Raw genomic sequence first — 24,807 nt, 5'->3', positions numbered from 1 at the left:
ACAAAATTAAGATTAAAGGGGTACTCCGGCCCTGAAACATCTTGTCCCCTATCCAAAGGATAGGGGATAAGATGTCTCAACGCGGGGGTCCCGCCGCTGGGGACCCCCGGAATCTTGTGTTTGCCACCCACCTGTTTGAGCTGCACGCCGCGGTGCCAGCTCACAAACAGCTGGGTGGCGACCAAGGGGCCGGAGTATGGTGATGTCACGACTCCGCCCCCATGTGACGTCACCCCCCCGCCCCTGCTATGCAAGTCTATGGGAGGGGGCGTGACGGCACAGCGGCGTACAGCTCAAACCGGTGGGTGGCGAACACAAGAGTGCGGGGGTCCCCAGCGGCGGAACCACTGCGGTGAGATATCTTTTCCCCTATCCTTTGGATAGAGGATAAGATGTTTCAGGGCCGGAGTACCCCTTTAAGTCTAGTCTTGGGGATTCCCTGTTTCATGCTATTTCTGAACAAAATTTGGACACATAATAATACTAAGAATACTACTAGAAGAAAGAGGAGTCCAGCGTCCAGAAACTCGGAGGATAATATTTATTCACCAGATGGTCATGACAGGAACACAGGGTACAGTGACGCGTTTCGGCCTTACAACAAAGCCTTAGTCATACACAACATGTAGTACAAAAAGACCGGTTTTTATACATGTGGGTGGGCGGACATGACGCAGCGGCACACCTGCACTAACAGGTGGACGTGACGTCATAACCACACCTACACATGATGGTATATCCACCCACATGTAGAAACCAATGGCAACCGCCACTGCAAAACATGCAAAACATAAATTAGAAATCCATAAAATTGTATATGATTTACCAAATGTAGATGCTTTACATGAAAACAGTATTAAAAAATATATACATACATAGATATAACAGTTTATTTATTACAAAATATATTAAATATAAAAAAGGGAGAAAGATATCAGCATCATCTATAAATTACAGAAATCTGTCTCTCATAATAATAAAAGAAAAGAAAACCGCATATCTTAGAGGCATTCACACTCATGGTTTACATATGTGAGTGTATCGCGGAATTATGCTATCGCACTACAGATGTAACAGCTAGAACCATAGTAATCGTTGGAAAACATCTAGTTTTCCAACGATTACTATGGTTCTAGCTGTTACATCTGTAGTGCGATAGCATAATTCTGCTGCGTCATGTCCGCCCACCCACATGTATAAAAACCGGTCTTTTTGTACTACATGTTGTGTATGACTAAGGCTTTGTTGTAAGGCCGAAACTCGTCACTGTACCCTGTGTTCCTGTCATGACCATAAATATTGAATAATGGTGAATAAATATTATCCTCCGAGTTTCTGGACGCTGGACTCCTCTTTCTTCTGTTGTTCATTTGGGCGAGGTCCACGCCCTGTCCGTGCGCACCTGGGGTGAGCTGAAGCACTGTTGTTTCTCTATCTTAAGAATACTACTACTACTAATAATAATAATAATTGTTGTTATTATTATTATTATTGTTGTTATTGTTTTATTATTTTTATTATATTAACACATTTAGGACACAGACCATTTTTGCTCTCAGAATAACGTAAAATTTATGAAATTAAAAAATGAAAAACAATAAAATAAAAGTGCAACAATAATTGGGGTCCAAATTGTCCAGGATAAGACAAGCCATGTATATGCTATGTTCACACTTTGGAATTCTGCACAGAGATACATTTGTGCCACGACCTATCAAACTTGATTGGCACTTTCCTTTAAAAGCATGCATGTCTCTTCTGGCTCAGGCTGTTTCATACATCTGGTGAATCAGTAGCCTGTCTAGTCTTAGTTTACTTGACTCCAAAATGTTATTCCACACTCAGAAGCCATGTCCCTTTCCTGTAAAGTCACACCTAATATACATCAAGCCACACCTCTTTGTTAGACGAGGCACAAAAGTGTCACAAAACATCTAAAACTTCTGTGAAATGTGGGTCATGTGAGTACAAATTGAGCCAAAATTCTGGCACATTTACAATAGTACATTTTGCCCAATGTTTTGGTAAATTCCTATTGAATTTGTAGCTGCTCTTGGAGTTACTCTTTGGGGATCCATATAAAATCAGAGGCACATAGAGGTGCAGAGAGAGCTCATACACTTCTGAGAGAGCCATATTATGGACATTTATCTCTGCCTCAATCCAATAATGTGCATTTGGCCTGTCTTGTGTCATTATCCTGGTTGGAGGAATAAAATGAAAATGGTTTGGAATTATTTTCACATTTTGTATCTTATACAGTAAAAAGGTAACGCACTTGCACTAATTGCACTGAAAATTTGGTTTTATTTATAGAACAAATTCTAAACCTAGAATAATACATATTTTACTTTGCCATACAAACTACAATGATATGTACCAAGTAAATATTCTATATAAGTTGCAAAATTATGATCCATGTTAAAACCCTTTTGTACACACAGAAACAGTTATGTGGCAAAAGGAATACCATATTTAAGCATAATACATCCTCACATTCTACAGAAAATTAAACAAAATGCAATATGTTCTGATGTATTTGGAGTTGACATTGCGCAGATAATTCTCTTGCCCTTCACTTAACCCATTGTGTTTCTCCTGTGTAACTGTTGAATAGGAAATGGTTTCCAGAAACTATACAATAAAAAAGAAAATAAATATTAAAATGATTTACACATTAAGTGAAAGTACAATAGCATATTTAACCCCTTAACAACATCGTATGTGGCACTGGCACTTAACGTACCAGAATGTACATTTAGGTCCTCTATATGAAGTGAGTGCAGGAGCTGTACTCACTTCATACACGGCAGGTCCCAGCTGCTGTCAACAGCCAGGGACACGCCAATAATGGCGGACATCAGCGATCACACTAATGCTCGTCATTAGCTCTTTAGATGTCATGATGAATACTGATTACGGCATCTGCAGCATCATAGGTGCTCAGGGGGACTGGTCAGACCACTTGCGGCATAATTACGGGTGTCCGATCAGTCAAAATGGCCGACCAAGATCCCCTCACCTGCCTCTTGGCTGGCTATGGCGATCTTCCCTTCTGGTACCGTATGTCTTCTAGCAGACTAGGGAAGTAGAGGGCAGATTGATCAGTGTTATGAATATTCATAGCACTAAACAGTAATAGCAATCTAGCCCCCTATAGGGACATAAAAAAAGGAAAGTTTATTTAAAAAAAAAAAAAGATAAGTCCAAGTAGCAATCTATAGCCCCCTATAGGGACATAAAAAAGGAAAGTTTATTTAAAAAAAAAAAAAAAAAAGATAAGTCCAAATCAGCTCACCCCTGTAGCTCACTGTGGCACAGACTGATGAGGACCATCCATCATCATACAGAATGCAGAAAAAACTAGATAAACTAACCTTATAGCACCCAACAAATTGTACTGGTCATGAATTTTATTTAGCACAGTAAGAATCCACAGTTAAAGGAGAAAAAGTAAATTAACTTTTGAACTTAATTTATTATGAAATAAAGGAGTACAAATGTATTATTTTTATTCCCTAAAAACACTTTCCATACTTTATTAATGGTTGCTTGGATGGATCCTTTTTGGGTTAGTATCTATGGTGGAACAAAAGTGATCATTTGTTCAATTACATAGAATAATTTACTTACCTGGGTCAATAGCACGCCCATCAAAGATAGGTGGAGCCTACACAAATTAAGGAAAGTGTAATTAGATTATCACCTGTATTTCTTCCCTGATTTAAAAGGGTTGTCTAGTAAAAGCCATACTCCCTAAGGGTAAAGTCCCACATACTGCTTCTGCAGCATATTTCGATACGACCACGGGGCCGGAGTATCGTGACATCACGACCCACCCCCGTGTGACGTCACAACCCCATCCCCTCAATGCAAGTCAAAACCGCATCACTTACTAAATCTGTGTGGAAATAGGTTTCTACACATTCACATTCAAACACATCTAAGAATTGTGGTAGCAAGTAGATAGTTGTTAGTGTTCTGTTATTTCTTGTATAGGATAAAAGCAAATAATCCGCCTATGTCTAAATGTCCGTTCACATTATCACAATACTTAAACCCTGTGCAGTTCGACTGAACTGAATTAGATGATCATACATTATGTTGATCAATAGTCGGTTCAGTAGAATTTCACAGGGTTTGGATGTTGCAGCCATACTGCAGACTTCAAAATGTCATCTAAAATAGACTTCAAAATATTATCTAAAATAGGCCAGGATCTTGTTTTGCTAAAGATCTGTACATATAAATTAGGGATTAAACCAGTTCATATATTTACTAAGATAATACTTACAGGGTACTGTGGCAGAAAGTTTTGGTTTTCATTTGATTGTGAATCATTCTTAGTTGACTCTTGGTTGTTTATGCTGGAAAAAGATAAAACTATATTAACTTTGAATAAACTTTGAATTCTCTACTGCAAAACATTGCCAAAATGGATCCTACACTATGCATATTGCATATGCACACTTCAGTAAGTAATAAGGACTGTTTTGCGAACTACTGGATGCTAGCCCATTTACCTGGAAAGGTGGGAAAAACTGTGACTGCAGGTTCAGATTTGATGATAACCGCTATACTCTCTAATAATGGTGCACAATTCTTTAAACCAATAGAAAGAGTGGATACCAAAGGGAGGGGAATTATTAGCCTTCCCGCTCCAGTCCCCAGCTACGCTCCTCTTCCTTTTAGATATCGTGGTGCTTTGGAGTGACATCAGGGCCTAGAACATCACACTGGCCGAGGTGGGACATCACTGCAGCCAGTAATCGGCTGAGGGGCAGTGAGACATTCTGGGCCCCAACCTCCCTTTGATTTCTGGAAGGAATAGATCACATCTGGGGAACAGGGCGGGACAATGGAGGCACTGCTGAAGCCCTGGAGGTAAGTAAAGGTTTAATTTTTTTAGATAATGTGCAATGGGGAAAGTTGTAAAAAAAAAAACCTCAAGGTAATATAATCGTGTCCAGCGAATAATCACCCTGTGTACTACGACCCTAAGGTCCTCTGCAAAATATATACCGATATGACAATGTACTTACCTTTTGTTGTTTGGATGATTGTTAGGAGGTTTGGGAGGTTTAGGGTCTTGAATACTTTGACATTTTGGAAAAAATTTTGAGTATTTTGGAACACTGTAAAACAAATATTAAAATAAACCTAGAGGGATATACAGTATATGTAATGTTAAATGTATCTCCTTTAATTGTTGCAACATTTGAAATTGTCTCAATATTTATAACTTCAATGCAAAAGAGAAATACGTCTCACTCACCCAATTATAGTGACGTTCAGATTCAATGCTTTCTTCAAAGCATGCGTGCAGATGTACAGTAAAGCACATGTGGGGAGGGAGAGGAGACACTCTCAGACACGGGGGTATACCACAGAAGGCTACTAGTTTCACATCATGGAGACGCTTCTCCCGACCCAGGTACACCAGTTTACCTGGGCCAGAAGAATTGTCTCCATGATGTGAAACGAGTAGCCTTCTGTGGTATACCCCCGTGTCTGAGAGTGTCTCCTCTCCCTCCCCACATGTGCTTTACTGTACATCTGCACGCATGCTTTGAATAAAGCATTGAATCTGAACGCAACTTATTTCTCTTTTGCATTGAAGTTATACTGCTTATCCAAATCTGGTCTGCACCCTCGAGGAGGTTCCTTCTGTGTATCCAGTCTGTATAAAGTTTAAAGGGGTACACCGGTGGAAAACTTTTTTTTTTTAAATCAACATGTGCCAGAAAGTTAAACAGATTTGTAAATGACTTCTATTAAAAAAATTTAATCCTTCCAGTACTTATTAGCTGCTGAATACAGAGGAAATTATTTTATTTTTGGAACACAGAGCTCTCTGCTGAAATCTCTGTCCATTTTAAGTCCAGGGTAGGAGAAAATCCCTATAGCAAACATATGCTGCTCTGGACAGTTCCTAAAATGGAAAGAGATGTCAGCAGAGAGCACTGTGCTCGTGATGTCAGCAGAAAGCACTGTGTTCCAAAAAGAAAAGAATATCCTCTGTAGTATTCAGCAGCTAATAAGTACTGGAAGGATTAAGATTTTTTTTTTTAAATAGAAGTAATTTACAAATCTGTTTAACTTTCTGGCACCAGTTGATTTAAAAAAAAAAAAAAGTTTTCCAACGGAGCACCCCTTTAACCCTTTGGCTAGCGGAGTGCAGAAATGCCTGATTGCCTTTGATTCTACATTATTCTCAATATTCATAAGTAACAGTCTTGCCAGAGACAATTCATCTGAATACACGTTCTCCAAGCCGCTAAAAGTTACATTTGTACGTTTTTTTCTGTGAGAATTTTGATATAAGACTTATTGTCTGTGCATCTTTATTTGCCAAATAAAGCTTCTTAAGATAAATGGAACATAAAGATAAAAATTTTGCAGTCAGGGCGCCTTAGAGTATAAGGTCTCTAGGAGCCAATGTAACCACAATGGGGGAGATTTATCAAAACCTGTGCAGAGGAAAAGTTGCCCAGTTGCCCATAGCAACCAATCAGATTGCTTCTTTCATTTTGCAAAGGCCTTGTTAAAAATGAAAGAAGCGATCTGATTGGTTGCTATGGGCAACTGGACAACTTTTCCTCTGGACAGGTTTTGATAAATCTCCCTCATTATACTTGGATTGAGAAGTTACTATTTCACATGCTGTGGGCTCGCTGTAGCCATGGACCCACTGGAATAGCTATAAAGTCCAAATTATTAGTTTGCATCTATTCCTAATTCTATCCTTCATTGACTATCATAGTGTATACATATTATTTAAAATTCCTATACATAAAATTGAAATAATAAATACAGATGTCTTAAAGGGGTACTCCGGCGCTAAGTCATCGATGCCTGATCGCGGGGGTCCTGCCGCTGGGGACCCCCGTGATCTTGCACGCAGCACCCCGTTATAATCAGTCCCCGGAGCATATTTGCTCCGGGTCTGATTACTGAAGATAACGGGGGCCGGAGCATTGTGACGTCACGGCCCCACCCCCGTGTGACGTCACACTCCGCCCCCTCAATGCAAGCCAATGGGAGGGGGCATGACAGGCAGGCATCTTATCCCCTATCCTTTGGATAGGGGATAAGATGTCTTAGCGCCGGAGTACCCCTTTAACCTCTTAAGGACCCAGCCATTTTACACCTTAGGACCCGGCCATTTTTTGAACATCTGACCACTGTCACTTTAAACATTAATAACTCTGGAATGCTTTTAGTTATCATTCTGATTTCGAGATTGTTTTTTCGTGACATATTCTACTTTAACATAGTGGTAAAAAAGAAATTGTAACTTGCATCCTTTCTTGGTGAAAATTTTGAAAATTTTATGAAAAATTTGAAAATTTTGAATTTTTCTAACTTTGAAGCTCTCTGTTTGTAAGGAAAATGGATATTCAAAATATTTAAAAAAAAAATTCACATATACAATATGTCTACTTCATGTTTGCAACATAAAATTGAAGACACCAGAGGGCTTCAAAGTTCAGCAGCAATTTTCCAATTTTTCACAAAATTTCCAAACTCACTATTTTTCAGGGACCAGTTCAGGTTTGAAGTGGATTTGAAAGGTCTTCATCTTAGAAATACCCCACAAATGACCCCATTATAAAAACTGCACCCCACAAAGTATACAAAATGATATTCGGTCAGCCTTTTAACCCTTTAGGTGTTTCACAGGAATAGCAGGAAAGTGAAGGAGAAAATTCACAATCTTCATTTTTTACACTCGCATGTTCTTGTAGACCCAATTTTTGAATTTTTATGAGGGGTAAAAGGAGAAAATGTATAGTTATATTTGTAGCCCAATTTCTCTCGAGTAAGCACATACCTCAAATGTCTATGTAAAGTGTTTGGTGGGCGCAGTAGAGGGCTCAGAACCGAAGGAGTGACAAGGGGATTTTGGAGAGTACGTTTTTCTGAAATGGTTTTTGGGGGGCATGTTGCATTTAGGAAGCCCCTATGGTGCCAGAACAGCAAAAAAAAAACACATGCCATACCATTTTGGAAACAAGACCCCTTGAGGAACGTAACAAGGAATTAAGTGAGCCTTAATACCACACATGTGTTTCACGACTTTTGCATATGTAAAAAAATAAAATAAAATTTTACTAAAATGTGTGTTTCCCCCCAAATTTCACATTTTTGCAAGGGTTAATAGCAGAAAATACCCCCTAAAATGTGTAACCCCATCTCTTCTTAGTATGGAGGTACCCCATAAGTTGACCTGAAGTGCACTACGGGCGAACTACAATGCTCAGAAGAGAAGGAGTCATATTTGGCTTTTTGAGAGCAAATTTTGCTCGGGGGCATGTCCCATATAGGAAGCCCCTATGGTGCCAGGACAGCAAAAAATACCCACATGGCATACCATTTTGGAAACTAGACCCCTTGAGGAACATAACAAGGAATAAAGTGAGCCTTAATACCCCACACGGGTTTCACGACTTTTGCATATGTAAAAAAAAAAAAAAATTCATTAAAATGGGTGTTTCCCCCCAAATTTCTCATTTTTGCAAGGGTTAATAGCAAAAAATACCCCCCAAAATTTGAAACCCCATCTCTTCTGAGTATGGAGGTACCCCATAAGTTGACCTGAAGTGCACTGCAAGCAAACTACAATGCTCAGAAGAGAAGGAGTCATATTTGGCTTTTTGAGAGCAAATTTTGCTCGGGGGGGATGTCGCATTTAGGAAGCCCCTATGGTGCTAGGACAGCAAAATAAACCCCACATGGCATACCATTTTGGAAACTAGACCCCTTGAGGAACGTAACAAGGGGTACAGTGAGCATTTACCCCCACTGGTGTCTGTCAGAACTTTGGAACAGTGGTCTGTACAACATTTTTAATATGCACAGCCCACTGTTCCAAAGATCTGTCAGACACCTGTGGGGTGTAAATTCTCACTGCACCCCTCATTACATTCCGTGAGGGGTGTAGTTTCCGAAATGGGGTCACATATTGGGTTTTGTTTTTTTTGCGTTTGTCAAAACCGCTGTAACAATCAGCCACCCCTGTGCAAATCACCTCAAATGTACATGGTGCACTCTCCCTTCTGGGCCTTGTTGTGCGCTCCCAGAGCACTTTGCGCCCACATATGGGGTATCTCCGTAGTTGGGAGAAATTGCATTACAAATTTTGGGGGGCGTTTTTCCTTTTACCTCTTGTCAAAATGAAAAGTATAGGGCAACACCAGCATGTTAGTGTAAAAAATGTATTTTTTTACACTAACATGCTGGTGTAGACCCCAACTTCACATTTTCATAAGGGGTGAAAGGAGAAAAAGCCCCCCAAAATTTGTTAGGCGATTTCTCCCGAGTACGGCGATACCCCATATGTGACCCTAAACTGTTGCCTTGAAATACGACAGGGCTCCAAAGTGAGAGCGCCATGCGCATTTGAGGCCTGAATTAGGGATTTGCATAGGGGTGGACATAGGGGTATTCTACGCCAGTGATTCCCAAACAGTGTGCCTCCAGCTGTTGCAAAACTCCCAGCATGCTTGGACAGTCAACGACTGTCCAGCAATACTGGGAGTGGTTTTGCAACAGCTGGAGGCTCCATTTTGGAAACAGTGGCGTACCAGACGTTTTTCATTTTTATTGGGGAGGGGAGGGGGGCTGTGTGTATATGTAGTGTTTTTTACTTTTTATTTTATTTTGTGTTAGTGTAGTGTTTTTAGGGTACAGTCACATGGGCGGGGGGTTACAGCGAGTTTGAGCTGCCGCGCAAAATTTGCTGCATCGCAAACTTGCAGCCTGATACTCACTGTAAGCCCCTGCCCATGTGAATGTACCCTGTACATTCACAGGGGGGACCTCCAGCTGTTGCAAAACTACAACTCCCAGCATGCACAGTCTATCAGTGCATGCTGGTAGTTATAGTTTTGCAACAGCTGGAGGCACACGGGTTGGGAAACACTGAGTTAGGAAACAGACAATGTTTCCCAACCAGTGTGCTTCCAGTTGTTGCAAAACCACAACTCTCAGCATTCTCAAGCATGCTGGGAGTAGTAGTTGGCAACATCTTTAGAGCCAGATGTTTCCGAACTACAACTCCCAGCATGCTTGGAGTTGTAGTTTTGCAACATCTGGAGGACTACAGTTTGCAAACCACTAATACAGTGGTTCCCAATCTGTGCCCTTCCAGATGTTGCAAAACTACAACTCCCAGTATGCCAAAACTGTCCAGGCATGCTGGGAGTTGTAGTTCTGCAACATCTGAAGGGCCAGATGTTACAGAACTACAACTCCCAGCATGCCTGGACAGTAAGGGCATGCTGAGGATGTGTAGTTTTGCAACATCTGGAAGGCCACAGTGGTCTCCAAACTGTGGACCTCCAGATGTTGCAAAACTGCAACTCCCAGCATGCCCAGACGCCAAGGGCTGTCTGGGCATGCTGGGAGTTGTAGTTTACAGGGTCCCATTACAGCAATGCATGTCGCTTTACGGCGACGTGCATTGCTGTAAAGGGCCCGACCGCGGCTGAAGATCTACTCACCTGTCGCCGCCGCCGCCATCTTCCTCGCCGGGATCCGGGTCTTCAGGGACGAGGTAAGTACCGGGGCTGGTCCCCAGCACTCCCCCGTCCCCCGCCGCATCCTCCGGTCTTCCTCCCATCCTCTCTGGACTTTCAGGGGCCGGGCAGGACGGGAGGAAGTAACCGCCCCCCCCCCCCTCCTGCGATTGGTCGATTAACTAACCGACAGATCGCAGGAGATCGGAGGAGGTGGCAGGCTTGCCACCTCACTCCTAGGCTCCAGCATGGTCCTGGCTGTCTGTGACAGCCGGGATCATGCGAAATTACCGGGCGGTCGGGTCCCAGAGACCCGATCAGCCCGGTATCGCCGCAGATTGCAAGATCGCCGACATGGGGGGCCTACATGGCGCCCCTCGGCGTTTGCCCTGGATGCCTGCTGAAGGATTTCAGCAGGCATCCAGTTCCGATCTCTGCCCGGCGCGCGGCAGAGACCGGAAAACGCCAGGGCGTATGGATACGCCCTGGGTCCTTAAGGCCCAGGGTGTGAGGGCGTATCCATACGCCCTGGGTCCTTAAGAGGTTAAGCTATTTAAGTTTATTGTGCAATGCATAATAAATCTATTGTATAGGGATGCAGGTGACAATGTATTCTCTGACCTTTTTTCTGTACTCAATAGCATTGTTAGCTTAATTTTTGTTTACAGCAAAATTATGGGGGAGAGTTATCAAAACCTGTCCAGAGGAAAAGTTGCTGAGTTGTCCAAAGCAAATCAGATCACTTATTTTATTTTTCAGAGGCCTTTTCAAAAATGAAAGAAGCAAGCTGATTGGTTGCTTTGGACAACACAGAAACTTTTCCTCAGGGCAGGTTTTGATAAATCTCCCCCTATGTGTTTTGTAAAGGAAACAGTGAAATGTAAACTGAAAACGAATTGTAATGATATTGTCATTTATATACAATGATGTTAGTTATTAGCAATGTTTTCTGGCCCAATATGCCACTGTTTGCTAACTCTTTTGGCTAGACAGATACATAGATGATAGATAGAATATAGATAGTTAGATAGATAGATATATGAGATAGATAGATAAATAGATAGATATGAGATAGATAGATAGATAGATATATGAGATAGATAGATAAATAGATAGATAGATAGGAGATAGATAGACACCTAATAGAGAGAAACAGCGGCACTCCAATGTCGGTGAAGAAAAAAGTGTGTGGCTTTATTCAACCAAACATCAAGGATAGCGAGCGTTGTCAATCAAGCGTTGTCAATGGCCGTGTGAGACGGCTGAAACGTCGCTATCCTTGATGTTTGGTTGAATAAAGCCACACACTTTTTTCTTCACCGACATTGGAGTGCCGCTGTTTCTCTCTATTAGGAATTTATTGGACTTTTGACCAGGTCATCCAGTGTGCACCAACTATTACCTTGTTTTTGTTGCCCGTTTTTCTATTGATAGATAGATAGATATATGATATAGATAGATAGATATATGACATAGATAGATAAATAGATAAAAAAACAAGGGATAAGGAGCAGCACTCTGGGAGATACAAGTAGAGGGTGGGTGCACACGGCCGGAATCCCAGGTAACGGGAGACATTTCACAATGTAGAAAGGAGAAGACTGTAGCTACAGTCTTCTCCTTTCTACATAGATAAATAGATAGATAGATATGAGATAGATAGATAGATAGATAGATAGATAGATATGAGATAGATAGATAGATAGGATATATATATACACATTATTTACTTTTACCACTTTTGGCTTGATATCTCCTTAAAAGGTAATTATAGACAAAGCTATTAGGTCAATATGACAATGCATAATAAGTTAGTTCTTACTCTTTCAGGACACCCCATGCCAGTGCATACAGGCACAAGAGAAAAAGAGCGGCATTAATTGTAATAACAGCTGGAAACCAATTATCAGGATGCCAAAAATAAGATGTTCGGACAATCACGGCTGTTGTCTCCTAGAAGTAAATATGATGCATTGTAATTGGTTGTTGTCTTGTAGAAAAATGTATTTACAATTCTAATACTAGATATAATTATATTTTTTGATAACAAGTCATTTTATTTATTGTCACTTTCTTATGTGCAATATTACAGACAGCATGTGTAGGGAATAAGGGTTAAGTTGAAAGGTGTTTAAAATTCTGTGTGGGAAATCAAAACCTGTGCAGAGGAACAGGGGTGCAGTTGTCCATAGCAACCATTCTAATTTTTTAAAAGGCCTTTTTAAAAATAAAAGAAGCGATCTGATCGGTTGCTATGGGTAACTGGTATACTTTTCCTCTGCACAGGTTTTGATAAATCTCTCCCTATATGTCTATTCTATATTCTAATGTGGCTAGCATAACTCAGCAGAACTGACAACATAATAGTAATCTATAATACTGTCACTTTGGGTCTCTTTATAGACGCAATAATACAACCCTATTATGATTGTGTAAAACCAGGCTAACACGGAATACATAGGCTAAATTCACACTGCCATAGACTTACATTCTGACCCATTTGAAACAACTCTGCCATAAAATGCCATTATACATTGCAGGATGTTTTTTTTTGTTTTTGTTTTTTTTACACAGTGATAGTGAGGAATGTAGTTGAATAAGCTTTTCTTTATAGTTGTGGCAGAGAGATCCCAATATAACAAGTAAACTGTTGAAGTATGCCGAAAGGGCACCATATACAGTTATGGCCAAATGTTTTGAGACTGACACAAATGTAGCTTTTCACAATGTTTGCTGCTTTAATGTTTTTAAATCTTGTAGTCAGATGTTTCTATGGTATGCTGAGGATCAATTATAAGCATTTTGTAAGGATTTAGACTTTTATTGACAAATACATCAAGTTTATGTTGAATATTTTCTTTTTTTTATATTGAAAAGTAAATAACATCTGGCAGTACAAGCATAGGCAAATAAAGGAGGCAAATATTCACAGATAAGTAACAATGATATGATAAACAAAACTAGAAAATCAAAAAGAAAAAGAAAAACCCAGCAATGATTCCCATTCCATTATGCCACTGCATAAGTACTACAGTAAAGAGACTGCCTGTCCGAGCTATAAAACAAAGAGAGATAAGAACTTCATCATATAGATTGTTGACGCTGATCCCTGGTACTGCTGGTATTGCTCTGGTGCAGTTTTCTCTTGCTTTTGGGGCTGACATGTCCCACCTCGGCCAGTGATAGGCTGGGTGGCAGAGAGATGTATTGAGCCTGGGTCTGGCCTTCTTCATGGTGCCCGGGCCTGATACATCCCACTGCCACTCAACTTATCACTGGTCCAGGTGGGACATCGCTGTTGCCAACAAATGAAAGAGCCGCAGTTTGATGAGTTAAGCCCCAGAAGTAGGAAGAAGACTGCATCGTACAATTTACACTAGTTCAAAAAGTGACTTTTCTTTTACCACCACAAGTGCCGGACTAACAGTCCATTCCGGAACATTGACATTTGCTGCTATAAAATCTGCAGATATCTTTAGAATCGGTAGTTGCTGTTACGCCGAGCGCTCCGGGTCCCCGCTCCTCCCCGGAGCGCTCGCTACACTTCCCTCACTGCAGCGCCCCGGTCGGTTCCACGGACCCGGGGCGCTGCGTTACCACCTCCGGCCGGGATGCGATTCGCGATGCGGGTAGCGCCCGCTCGCGATGCGCACCCCGGCTCCCGTACCTGACTCGCTCCCCGTCAGTTCTGTCCCGGCGCGCGCGGCCCCGCTCCCTAGGGCGCGCGCGCGCCGGGTCTTTGCGATTTAAAGGGCCACTGCACCGCTGATTGGTGCAGTGGTTCCAATTAGTGTTTACACCTGTGCACTTCCCTATATCACCTCACTTCCCCTGCACTCCCTTGCCGGATCTTGTTGCCCTAGTGCCAGTGAAAGCGTTCCTTGTGTGTTCCTTGCCTGTGATTCCAGACCTTCTGCCGTTGCCCCTGACTACGATCCTTGCTGCCTGCCCCGACCTTCTGCTACGTCCGACCTTGCTTCTGTCTACTCCCTTGTACCGCGCCTATCTTCAGCAGCCAGAGAGGTTGAGCCGTTGCTAGGGGATACGACCTGGTCACTACCGCCGCAGCAAGACCATCCCGCTTTGCGGCGGGCTCTGGTGAAAACCAGTAGTGACTTAGAACCGATCCTCTAGCACGGTCCACGCCAATCCCTCTCTGGCACAGAGGATCCACCACCTGCCAGCCGGCATCGTGACAGTAGATCCGGCCATGGATCCCGCTGAAGTTCCTCTGCCAGTTGTCGCTGACCTCACCACGGTGGTCGCCCAGCAGTCACAACAGATTGCGCAACAAGGCCAACAGCTGTCTCAACTGACTGTTATGCTACAACAGTTACTACCACAGCTCCAGCAATCATCTCCTCCGCCAGCTCCTGTACCTCCTCCGCAGCGAGTGGCCGCTTCTGGAATACGACTATCCTTGCCGGATAAATTTGATGGGGACTCTAAGTTTTGCCGTGGCTTTCTTTCCCAATGTTCATTACACTTGGAGATGATGTCGGACCAGTTCCCCACTGAAAGGTCTAAGGTGGCTTTCGTAGTCAGCCTGCTGTCTGGAAAAGCCCTGGCTTGGGCCACACCGCTCTGGGACCGCAATGACCCCGTCACTGCCTCTGTACACTCCTTCTTCTCGGAAATTCGAAGTGTCTTTGAGGAACCTGCCCGAGCCTCTTCTGCTGAGACTGCCCTGTTGAACCTGGTCCAGGGTAATTCTTCCGTTGGCGAGTATGCCGTACAGTTCCGTACCCTTGCTTCAGAATTATCCTGGAATAATGAGGCACTCTGCGCGACCTTTAAAAAAGGCCTATCCAGCAACATTAAAGATGTTCTGGCCGCACGAGAAATCCCTGCTAACCTACATGAACTCATCCATCTTGCCACTCGCATTGACATGCGTTTTTCCGAACGGCGTCAGGAGCTCCGCCAGGATATGGACTCTGTTCGCACGAGGCGTTTCTTCTCCCCGGCTCCTCTCTCCTCTGGTCCCCTGCAACCTGTTCCTGTGCCTCCCGCCGTGGAGGCTATGCAGGTCGACCGGTCTCGCCTGACACCCCAAGAGAGGACACGACGCCGCATGGAGAATCTCTGCCTGTACTGTGCTAGTACCGAACACTTCCTGAAGGATTGTCCTATCCGTCCTCCCCGCCTGGAAAGACGTCCGCTGACTCCGCACAAAGGTGAGACAGTCCTTGATGTCTACTCTGCTTCTCCACGTCTTACTGTGCCTGTGCGGATGTCTGCCTCTGCCTTCTCCTTCTCTGCTGTGGCCTTCTTGGACTCTGGATCTGCAGGAAATTTTATCTTGGCCTCTCTCGTCAACAGGTTCAACATCCCGGTGACCAGTCTCGCCAGACCCCTCTACATCAATTGTGTAAACAATGAAAGATTGGACTGTACTATACGTTTCCGCACGGAGCCCCTTCTAATGCGCATCGGATCTCATCACGAGAGGATTGAACTGTTGGTCCTCCCCAATTGCACTTCTGAAATCCTTCTTGGACTTCCCTGGCTTCAACTCCATTCCCCAATCCTGGATTGGTCCACTGGGGAGATCAAGAGTTGGGGGCCCTCTTGTTCCAAGGACTGCTTAAAACCGGTTCCCAGTAAACCTTGCCGTGTCCCTGTGCTTCCTCATGTAACCGGTCTCCCTAAGGCCTATATGGACTTTGCGGACGTTTTTTGCAAAAAACAAGCTGAGACTCTACCTCCTCACAGGCCTTATGATTGTCCCATTGACCTCCTCCCGGGCACTACTCCACCCCGGGGCAGAATCTATCCTCTGTCCGTCCCAGAGACTCTTGCCATGTCTGAATACGTCCAAGAAAATTTAAAAAAGGGCTTTATCCGTAAATCCTCCTCTCCTGCCGGAGCCGGATTTTTCTTTGTGTCCAAAAAAGATGGCTCTCTACGTCCTTGCATTGACTACCGCGGTCTTAATAAAATCACGGTTAAGAACCGCTACCCCCTACCCCTCATCTCTGAACTCTTTGATCGTCTCCAAGGTGCCCATATTTTTACCAAACTGGACTTAAGAGGTGCTTATAATCTCATCCGCATCAGAGAGGGGGATGAATGGAAAACGGCATTTAACACCAGAGATGGACACTTTGAGTATCTGGTCATGCCCTTTGGTCTATGCAACGCCCCTGCCGTCTTCCAAGACTTTGTTAATGAAATTTTTCGTGATCTCCTATACTCCTGTGTTGTTGTATATCTGGACGATATCCTGATTTTTTCTGCCAATCTTGAAGAACACCGCCAGCATGTCCGTATGGTTCTTCAGAGACTTCGTGATAATCAACTCTATGCCAAAATAGAGAAATGTCTGTTTGAATGCCAATCTCTTCCTTTTCTAGGATACTTGGTCTCTGGCCAGGGACTACAAATGGACCCAGATAAACTCTCTGCCGTCTTAGATTGGCCACGCCCCTCCGGACTCCGTGCCATCCAACGTTTTTTGGGGTTCGCCAATTATTACAGGCAATTTATTCCACATTTTTCTACCATTGTGGCTCCTATTGTGGCTTTAACAAAAAAAAATGCCGATCCCAAGTCTTGGCCTCCTCAAGCGGAAGACGCCTTTAAACGACTCAAGTCTGCCTTTTCTTCGGCTCCCGTGCTCTCCAGACCTGACCCATCTAAACCCTTCCTATTGGAGGTTGATGCCTCCTCAGTGGGAGCTGGAGCTGTCCTTCTACAAAAAAACTCTTCCGGGCATGCTGTTACTTGTGGTTTTTTTTCCAGGACCTTCTCTCCGGCGGAGAGGAACTACTCCATCGGGGATCGAGAGCTTCTAGCCATTAAATTAGCACTTGAGGAATGGAGGCATCTGCTGGAGGGATCAAGATTTCCAGTTATTATTTACACCGATCACAAGAACCTCTCCTACCTCCAGTCTGCCCAACGGCTGAATCCTCGTCAGGCCAGGTGGTCTCTGTTCTTTGCCCGATTTAATTTTGAAATTCACTTTCGGCCTGCTGATAAGAACATTAGGGCCGATGCTCTCTCTCGTTCCTCAGATGCCTCTGAAATTGAACTCTCTCCTCAACACATCATTCCTCCTGACTGCCTGATTTCCACTTCTCCAGCCTCCATCAGACAAACTCCTCCAGGAAAGACCTTTGTTTCTCCACGCCAACGCCTTGGGATCCTCAAATGGGGTCACTCCTCCCATCTCGCAGGTCATGCGGGCATTAAGAAATCTGTGCAACTCATCTCTCGCTTCTATTGGTGGCCGACTCTAGAGACTGATGTGGTGGACTTTGTGCGAGCCTGCACTATCTGTGCCCGGGATAAGACTCCTCGCCAGAAGCCCGCTGGTTTTCTTCATCCTCTACCTGTCCCCGAACAACCTTGGTCTCTGATTGGTATGGATTTTATTACTGACTTACCCCCATCCCATGGCAACACTGTTATTTGGGTGGTCGTTGATCGATTCTCCAAAATGGCACATTTCATCCCTCTTCCTGGTCTTCCTTCAGCGCCTCAGTTGGCTAAACAATTTTTTGTACACATTTTTCGTCTTCACGGGTTGCCTACACAGATCGTCTCGGATAGAGGCGTCCAATTTGTGTCTAAATTCTGGAGGGCTCTCTGTAAACAACTCAAGATTAAATTAAATTTTTCTTCTGCATACCATCCTCAATCCAATGGACAAGTAGAGAGAATTAACCAGATCTTGGGTGACTATTTACGACATTTTGTTTCCTCCCGCCAGGATGACTGGGCAGATCTTCTACCTTGGGCCGAATTCTCGTATAATTTCAGAATCTCTGAATCTTCCTCCAAATCTCCGTTTTTCGTGGTGTACGGCCGTCACCCTCTTCCCCCCCTCCCTACCCCCTTGCCCTCTGGTCTGCCCGCTGTGGATGAAATTTCTCGTGATCTTTCCACCATATGGAAAGAGACCCAAAATTCTCTCTTACAGGCTTCTTCTCGCATGAAGAGATTCGCAGATAAGAAAAGAAGAGCTCCTCCCATTTTTTCCCCTGGAGACAAGGTATGGCTCTCCGCTAAATATGTCCGTTTCCGTGTCCCGAGCTATAAGTTGGGACCACGCTATCTTGGTCCTTTTAAAGTTTTGTCTCAAATTAATCCTGTCTCTTACAAACTTCTTCTTCCTCCTTCTCTTCGTATCCCTAATGCCTTTCACGTCTCTCTTCTTAAACCTCTCATCCTCAACCGTTTTTCTCCTAAATCTGTTCCTCCCACTCCTGTTTCCGGCTCCTCGGACATCTTCTCTGTCAAAGAAATCTTGGCCTCTAAAAAAGTCAGAGGAAAAACTTTTTTTTTAGTGGATTGGGAGGGTTGTGGTCCAGAAGAGAGGTCCTGGGAACCTGAGGACAATATCCTGGACAAAAGTCTGATCCTCAGGTTCTCAGGCCCCAAGAAGAGGGGGAGACCCAAGGGGGGGGGTACTGTTACGCCGAGCGCTCCGGGTCCCCGCTCCTCCCCGGAGCGCTCGCTACACTTCCCTCACTGCAGCGCCCCGGTCGGTTCCACGGACCCGGGGCGCTGCGTTACCACCTCCGGCCGGGATGCGATTCGCGATGCGGGTAGCGCCCGCTCGCGATGCGCACCCCGGCTCCCGTACCTGACTCGCTCCCCGTCAGTTCTGTCCCGGCGCGCGCGGCCCCGCTCCCTAGGGCGCGCGCGCGCCGGGTCTTTGCGATTTAAAGGGCCACTGCACCGCTGATTGGTGCAGTGGTTCCAATTAGTGTTTACACCTGTGCACTTCCCTATATCACCTCACTTCCCCTGCACTCCCTTGCCGGATCTTGTTGCCCTAGTGCCAGTGAAAGCGTTCCTTGTGTGTTCCTTGCCTGTGATTCCAGACCTTCTGCCGTTGCCCCTGACTACGATCCTTGCTGCCTGCCCCGACCTTCTGCTACGTCCGACCTTGCTTCTGTCTACTCCCTTGTACCGCGCCTATCTTCAGCAGCCAGAGAGGTTGAGCCGTTGCTAGGGGATACGACCTGGTCACTACCGCCGCAGCAAGACCATCCCGCTTTGCGGCGGGCTCTGGTGAAAACCAGTAGTGACTTAGAACCGATCCTCTAGCACGGTCCACGCCAATCCCTCTCTGGCACAGAGGATCCACCACCTGCCAGCCGGCATCGTGACAGTTGCTCTACAAATATCACTCTAATTCTGTCATTAGGGCCCAATGACAGTATAAGCTACTATTGTTATATTGCTCTGAATTTTTTATACCAATAGGTCTTTTATATCCATGTTATTCTAATTGTTGTTTTAATAAATTCCTGCATTTTTTTCAAAACTATCTGTCTCCAATAATCACTCATTGTGTACCCAGAAGGGTGGTATTCTAGAGGTGTGGTTAATCTTTGTTTTAGATTTGTAAATTACTTCTATTAAAATATCTTTACCCTTCCAGTACTTTTTAGCAGCTGTATACTACAGAGGAAATTCTTTTCTTTTTTAATTTCTTTTTTGTCTTTTCCACAGTGCTCTCTGCTGACACATGATGTACATAGCAGGAACTGTCCAGAGCAGGAGAAAATCCCCATTGCAAACAATGCTGCTCTGGACAGTTCCTGACACGGACAGAGGTGTCAGCAGAGAACACTGTGGACTGTTACGCCGAGCGCTCCGGGTCCCCGCTCCTCCCCGGAGCGCTCGCTTCACTCTCCCCGCGGCAGCGCTCCGGTCACGTCCTCTGACCCGGGGCGCTGCGATTCCGCTGCCAGCCGGGATGCGATTCGCGATGCGGGTAGCGCCCGCTCGCGATGCGCACCCCGGCTCCCCTACCTGACTCGCTCTCCGTCTGTTCTGTCCCGGCGCGCGCGGCCCCGCTCCCTAGGGCGCGCGCGCGCCGGGTCTCTGCGATTTAAAGGGCCACTGCGCCGCTGATTGGCGCAGTGGTTCCAATTAGTGTGTTCACCTGTGCACTTCCCTATATCACCTCACTTCCCCTGCACTCCCTTGCCGGATCTTGTTGCCTTAGTGCCAGTGAAAGCGTTCCTTGTGTGTTCTTTGCCTGTGTTTCCAGACCTTCTGCCGTTGCCCCTGACTACGATCCTTGCTGCCTGCCCCGACCTTCTGCTACGTCCGACCTTGCTTTTGCCTACTCCCTTGTACCGCGCCTATCTTCAGCAGCCAGAGAGGTGAGCCGTTGCTAGTGGATACGACCTGGTCACTACCGCCGCAGCAAGACCATCCCGCTTTGCGGCGGGCTCTGGTGAAAACCAGTAGTGGCTTAGAACCGGTCCACTAGCACGGTCCACGCCAATCCCTCTCTGGCACAGAGGATCCACTACCTGCCAGCCGGCATCGTGACAGTAGATCCGGCCATGGATCCCGCTGAAGTTCCTCTGCCAGTTGTCGCTGACCTCACCACGGTGGTCGCCCAGCAGTCACAACAGATAGCGCAACAAGGCCAACAGCTGTCTCAACTGACCATTATGCTACAACAGTTACTACCACAGCTTCAGCAGTCATCTCCTCCGCCAGCTCCTGCACCTCCTCCGCAGCGAGTGGCCGCTCCTGGGATACGCTTATCCTTGCCGGATAAATTTGATGGGGACTCTAAGTTTTGCCGTGGCTTTCTTTCCCAATGTTCCCTGCATCTGGAGATGATGTCGGACCTGTTTCCCACTGAAAGGTCTAAGGTGGCTTTCGTAGTCAGCCTTCTGTCCGGAAAAGCCCTGTCATGGGCCACACCGCTCTGGGACCGCAATGACCCCGTCACTGCCTCTGTACACTCCTTCTTCTCGGAAATCCGAAGTGTCTTTGAGGAACCTGCCCGAGCCTCTTCTGCTGAGACTGCCCTGTTGAACCTGGTCCAGGGTAATTCTTCCGTTGGCGAGTATGCCGTACAATTCCGTACTCTTGCTTCAGAATTGTCCTGGAATAATGAGGCCCTCTGCGCGACCTTCAAAAAAGGCCTATCCAGCAACATTAAAGATGTTCTGGCCGCACGAGAAATTCCTGCTAATCTACATGAACTTATTCACCTAGCCACTCGCATTGACATGCGTTTTTCCGAAAGGCGTCAGGAACTCCGCCAAGATATGGACTCTGTTCGCACGAGGCGTTTCTTCTCCTCGGCTCCTCTCTCCTCTGGTCCCCTGCAATCTGTTCCTGTGCCTCCCGCCGTGGAGGCTATGCAGGTCGACCGGTCTCGCCTGACACCTCAAGAGAGGACACGACGCCGTATGGAGAACCTCTGCCTGTACTGTGCTAGTACCGAACACTTCCTGAGAGATTGTCCTATCCGTCCTCCCCGCCTGGAAAGACGTACGCTGACTCCGCACAAAGGTGAGACAGTCCTTGATGTCTACTCTGCTTCTCCACGTCTTACTCTGCCTGTGCGGATGTCTGCCTCTGCCTTCTCCTTCTCTACAGTGGCCTTCTTGGACTCTGGATCTGCAGGAAATTTTATTTTGGCCTCTCTCGTCAACAGGTTCAACATCCCGGTGACCAGTCTCGCCAGACCCCTCTACATCAATTGTGTAAATAATGAAAGATTGGACTGTACCATACGTTTCCGCACGGAGCCCCTTCTTATGAGCATCGGATCTCATCATGAGAGGATTGAACTTTTGGTCCTCCCCAATTGCACCTCGGAAATTCTCCTTGGACTTCCCTGGCTTCAACTTCATTCCCCTACCCTGGATTGGTCCACTGGGGAGATCAAGAGTTGGGGGTCCTCTTGTTCCAAGAACTGTCTAAAACCGGTTCCCAGTAACCCTTGCCGTAACTCTGTGGTTCCTCCAGTAACCGGTCTCCCTAAGGCCTATATGGACTTCGCGGATGTTTTCTGCAAAAAACAAGCTGAGACTCTACCTCCTCACAGGCCTTATGATTGCCCTATCGACCTCCTCCCGGGCACTACTCCACCCCGGGGCAGAATTTATCCCCTCTCTGCCCCAGAGACTCTTGCCATGTCCGAATACGTCCAGGAGAATCTAAAAAAGGGCTTTATCCGTAAATCCTCCTCTCCTGCCGGAGCCGGATTTTTCTTTGTGTCCAAAAAAGATGGCTCCCTACGTCCTTGCATTGACTACCGCGGTCTTAATAAAATCACGGTTAAGAACCGCTACCCCTTACCCCTCATCTCTGAACTCTTTGATCGCCTCCAAGGTGCCCACATCTTCACTAAATTGGACTTAAGAGGCGCCTATGACCTCATCCGCATCAGAGAGGGGGACGAGTGGAAAACGGCATTTAACACCAGAGATGGACACTTTGAGTATCTGGTCATGCCCTTTGGACTGTGCAACGCCCCTGCCGTCTTCCAAGACTTTGTCAATGAAATTTTTCGTGATCTGTTATACTCCTGTGTTGTTGTATATCTGGACGATATCCTAATTTTTTCTGCCAATCTAGAAGAACACCGCCAGCATGTCCGTATGGTTCTTCAGAGACTTCGTGACAACCAACTCTATGCCAAAATTGAGAAATGTCTGTTTGAATGCCAATCTCTTCCTTTTCTAGGATATTTGGTCTCTGGCCAGGGACTACAGATGGATCCAGACAAACTCTCTGCCGTCTTAGATTGGCCACGCCCCTCCGGACTCCGTGCTATCCAACGCTTTTTGGGGTTCGCCAATTATTACAGGCAATTTATTCCACATTTTTCTACCATTGTGGCTCCTATCGTGGCTTTAACCAAAAAAAATGCTGATCCCAAGTCCTGGCCTCCTCAAGCAGAAGACGCCTTTAAACGACTCAAGTCTGCCTTTTCTTCGACTCCCGTCCTCTCCAGACCTGACCCTTCCAAACCCTTCCTATTGGAGGTTGATGCCTCCTCAGTGGGAGCTGGAGCTGTTCTTCTACAAAAAAATTCTTCCGGGCATGCTGTCACTTGTGGTTTTTTCTCTAGGACCTTCTCTCCAGCGGAGAGGAACTACTCCATCGGGGATCGAGAGCTTCTAGCCATTAAATTAGCACTTGAGGAATGGAGGCATCTGCTGGAGGGATCAAGTTCTCCTGTTATTATCTACACCGACCACAAGAACCTCTCCTACCTCCAGTCTGCCCAACGGCTGAATCCTCGCCAGGCCCGGTGGTCTCTGTTCTTTGCCCGATTTAATTTTGAGATTCACTTTCGTCCTGCCGATAAGAACATTAGGGCCGATGCTCTCTCTCGTTCCTCGGATGCCTCAGAAGTTGAACTCTCTCCGCAACACATCATTCCACCTGACTGCCTGATCTCCACTTCTCCTGCCTCCATCAGGCAGACTCCTCCAGGAAAGACCTTTGTTTCTCCTCGCCAACGCCTCGGAATCCTCAAATGGGGTCACTCCTCCCATCTCGCAGGTCATGCGGGTATCAAGAAATCTGTGCAACTCATCTCCCGCTTCTATTGGTGGCCGACTCTGGAGACGGATGTTGTGGACTTTGTGCGAGCCTGCACTATCTGTGCCCGGGATAAGACTCCTCGCCAGAAGCCCGCTGGTTTTCTTCATCCTCTGCCTGTCCCCGAACAGCCTTGGTCTCTGATTGGTATGGATTTTATTACTGATTTACCCCCTTCCCGTGGCAACACTGTTATTTGGGTGGTCGTTGATCGATTCTCCAAAATGGCACATTTCATCCCTCTTCCTGGTCTTCCTTCTGCGCCTCAGTTGGCTAAACAATTTTTTGTACACATTTTTCGTCTTCACGGGTTGCCTACGCAGATTGTCTCGGATAGAGGCGTCCAATTCGTGTCTAAATTCTGGAGGGCTCTCTGTAAACAACTCAAGATTAAATTAAATTTTTCTTCTGCATATCATCCCCAGTCCAATGGACAAGTAGAAAGGATTAACCAGATCTTGGGTGATTATTTGCGACATTTTGTTTCCTCCCGCCAGGATGACTGGGCAGATCTCCTCCCATGGGCCGAATTCTCGTATAACTTCAGGGTCTCTGAGTCTTCCTCCAAATCCCCATTTTTCGTGGTGTACGGCCGTCACCCTCTTCCCCCCCTCCCTACTCCCTTGCCCTCTGGTCTGCCCGCTGTGGATGAAATTTCTCGTGACCTTTCCATCATATGGAGAGAGACCCAAAAATCTCTCTTACAGGCTTCATCACGCATGAAGAAGTTCGCGGATAAGAAAAGAAGAGCTCCCCCCGTTTTTTCCCCTGGAGACAAGGTATGGCTCTCCGCTAAATATGTCCGCTTCCGTGTCCCTAGCTACAAGTTGGGACCACGCTATCTTGGTCCTTTCAAAATTTTGTGTCAAATTAATCCTGTCTCTTATAAACTTCTTCTTCCTCCCTCTCTTCGTATCCCTAATGCCTTTCACGTCTCTCTTCTCAAACCACTCATCCTCAACCG

The 24,807-nt window shown here is 45.6% G+C and overlaps 1 protein-coding gene across 1 annotated transcript in view; it reads right to left on the bottom strand.

Moving 5' to 3' along the window:
- Positions 1 to 1,632: 1,632 nt before the first annotated feature.
- Positions 1,633 to 24,807, bottom strand: part of LOC130367435 (cadherin-23-like) — a 146,840-nt gene continuing 123,665 nt past the window's right edge. The window contains exons 20-24 of the mRNA XM_056569854.1: positions 12,343 to 12,473; positions 5,043 to 5,135; positions 4,295 to 4,367; positions 3,634 to 3,670; positions 1,633 to 2,634 (exon numbers count right to left, since the gene is read on the bottom strand). Of these exons, the coding sequence (XP_056425829.1) occupies positions 2,576 to 2,634; positions 3,634 to 3,670; positions 4,295 to 4,367; positions 5,043 to 5,135; positions 12,343 to 12,473 (393 nt within the window). The 3' untranslated portion in view covers positions 1,633 to 2,575. The remainder of the gene's footprint in view (positions 2,635 to 3,633; positions 3,671 to 4,294; positions 4,368 to 5,042; positions 5,136 to 12,342; positions 12,474 to 24,807) is intronic.

This window comes from Hyla sarda, chromosome 4 (assembly GCF_029499605.1).
Source record: "Hyla sarda isolate aHylSar1 chromosome 4, aHylSar1.hap1, whole genome shotgun sequence".
Taxonomy (NCBI): domain Eukaryota; kingdom Metazoa; phylum Chordata; class Amphibia; order Anura; family Hylidae; genus Hyla; species Hyla sarda.
Note: the sequence above shows the minus strand (reverse complement) of the source record. Positions and strands in the feature narration are given on the sequence as shown.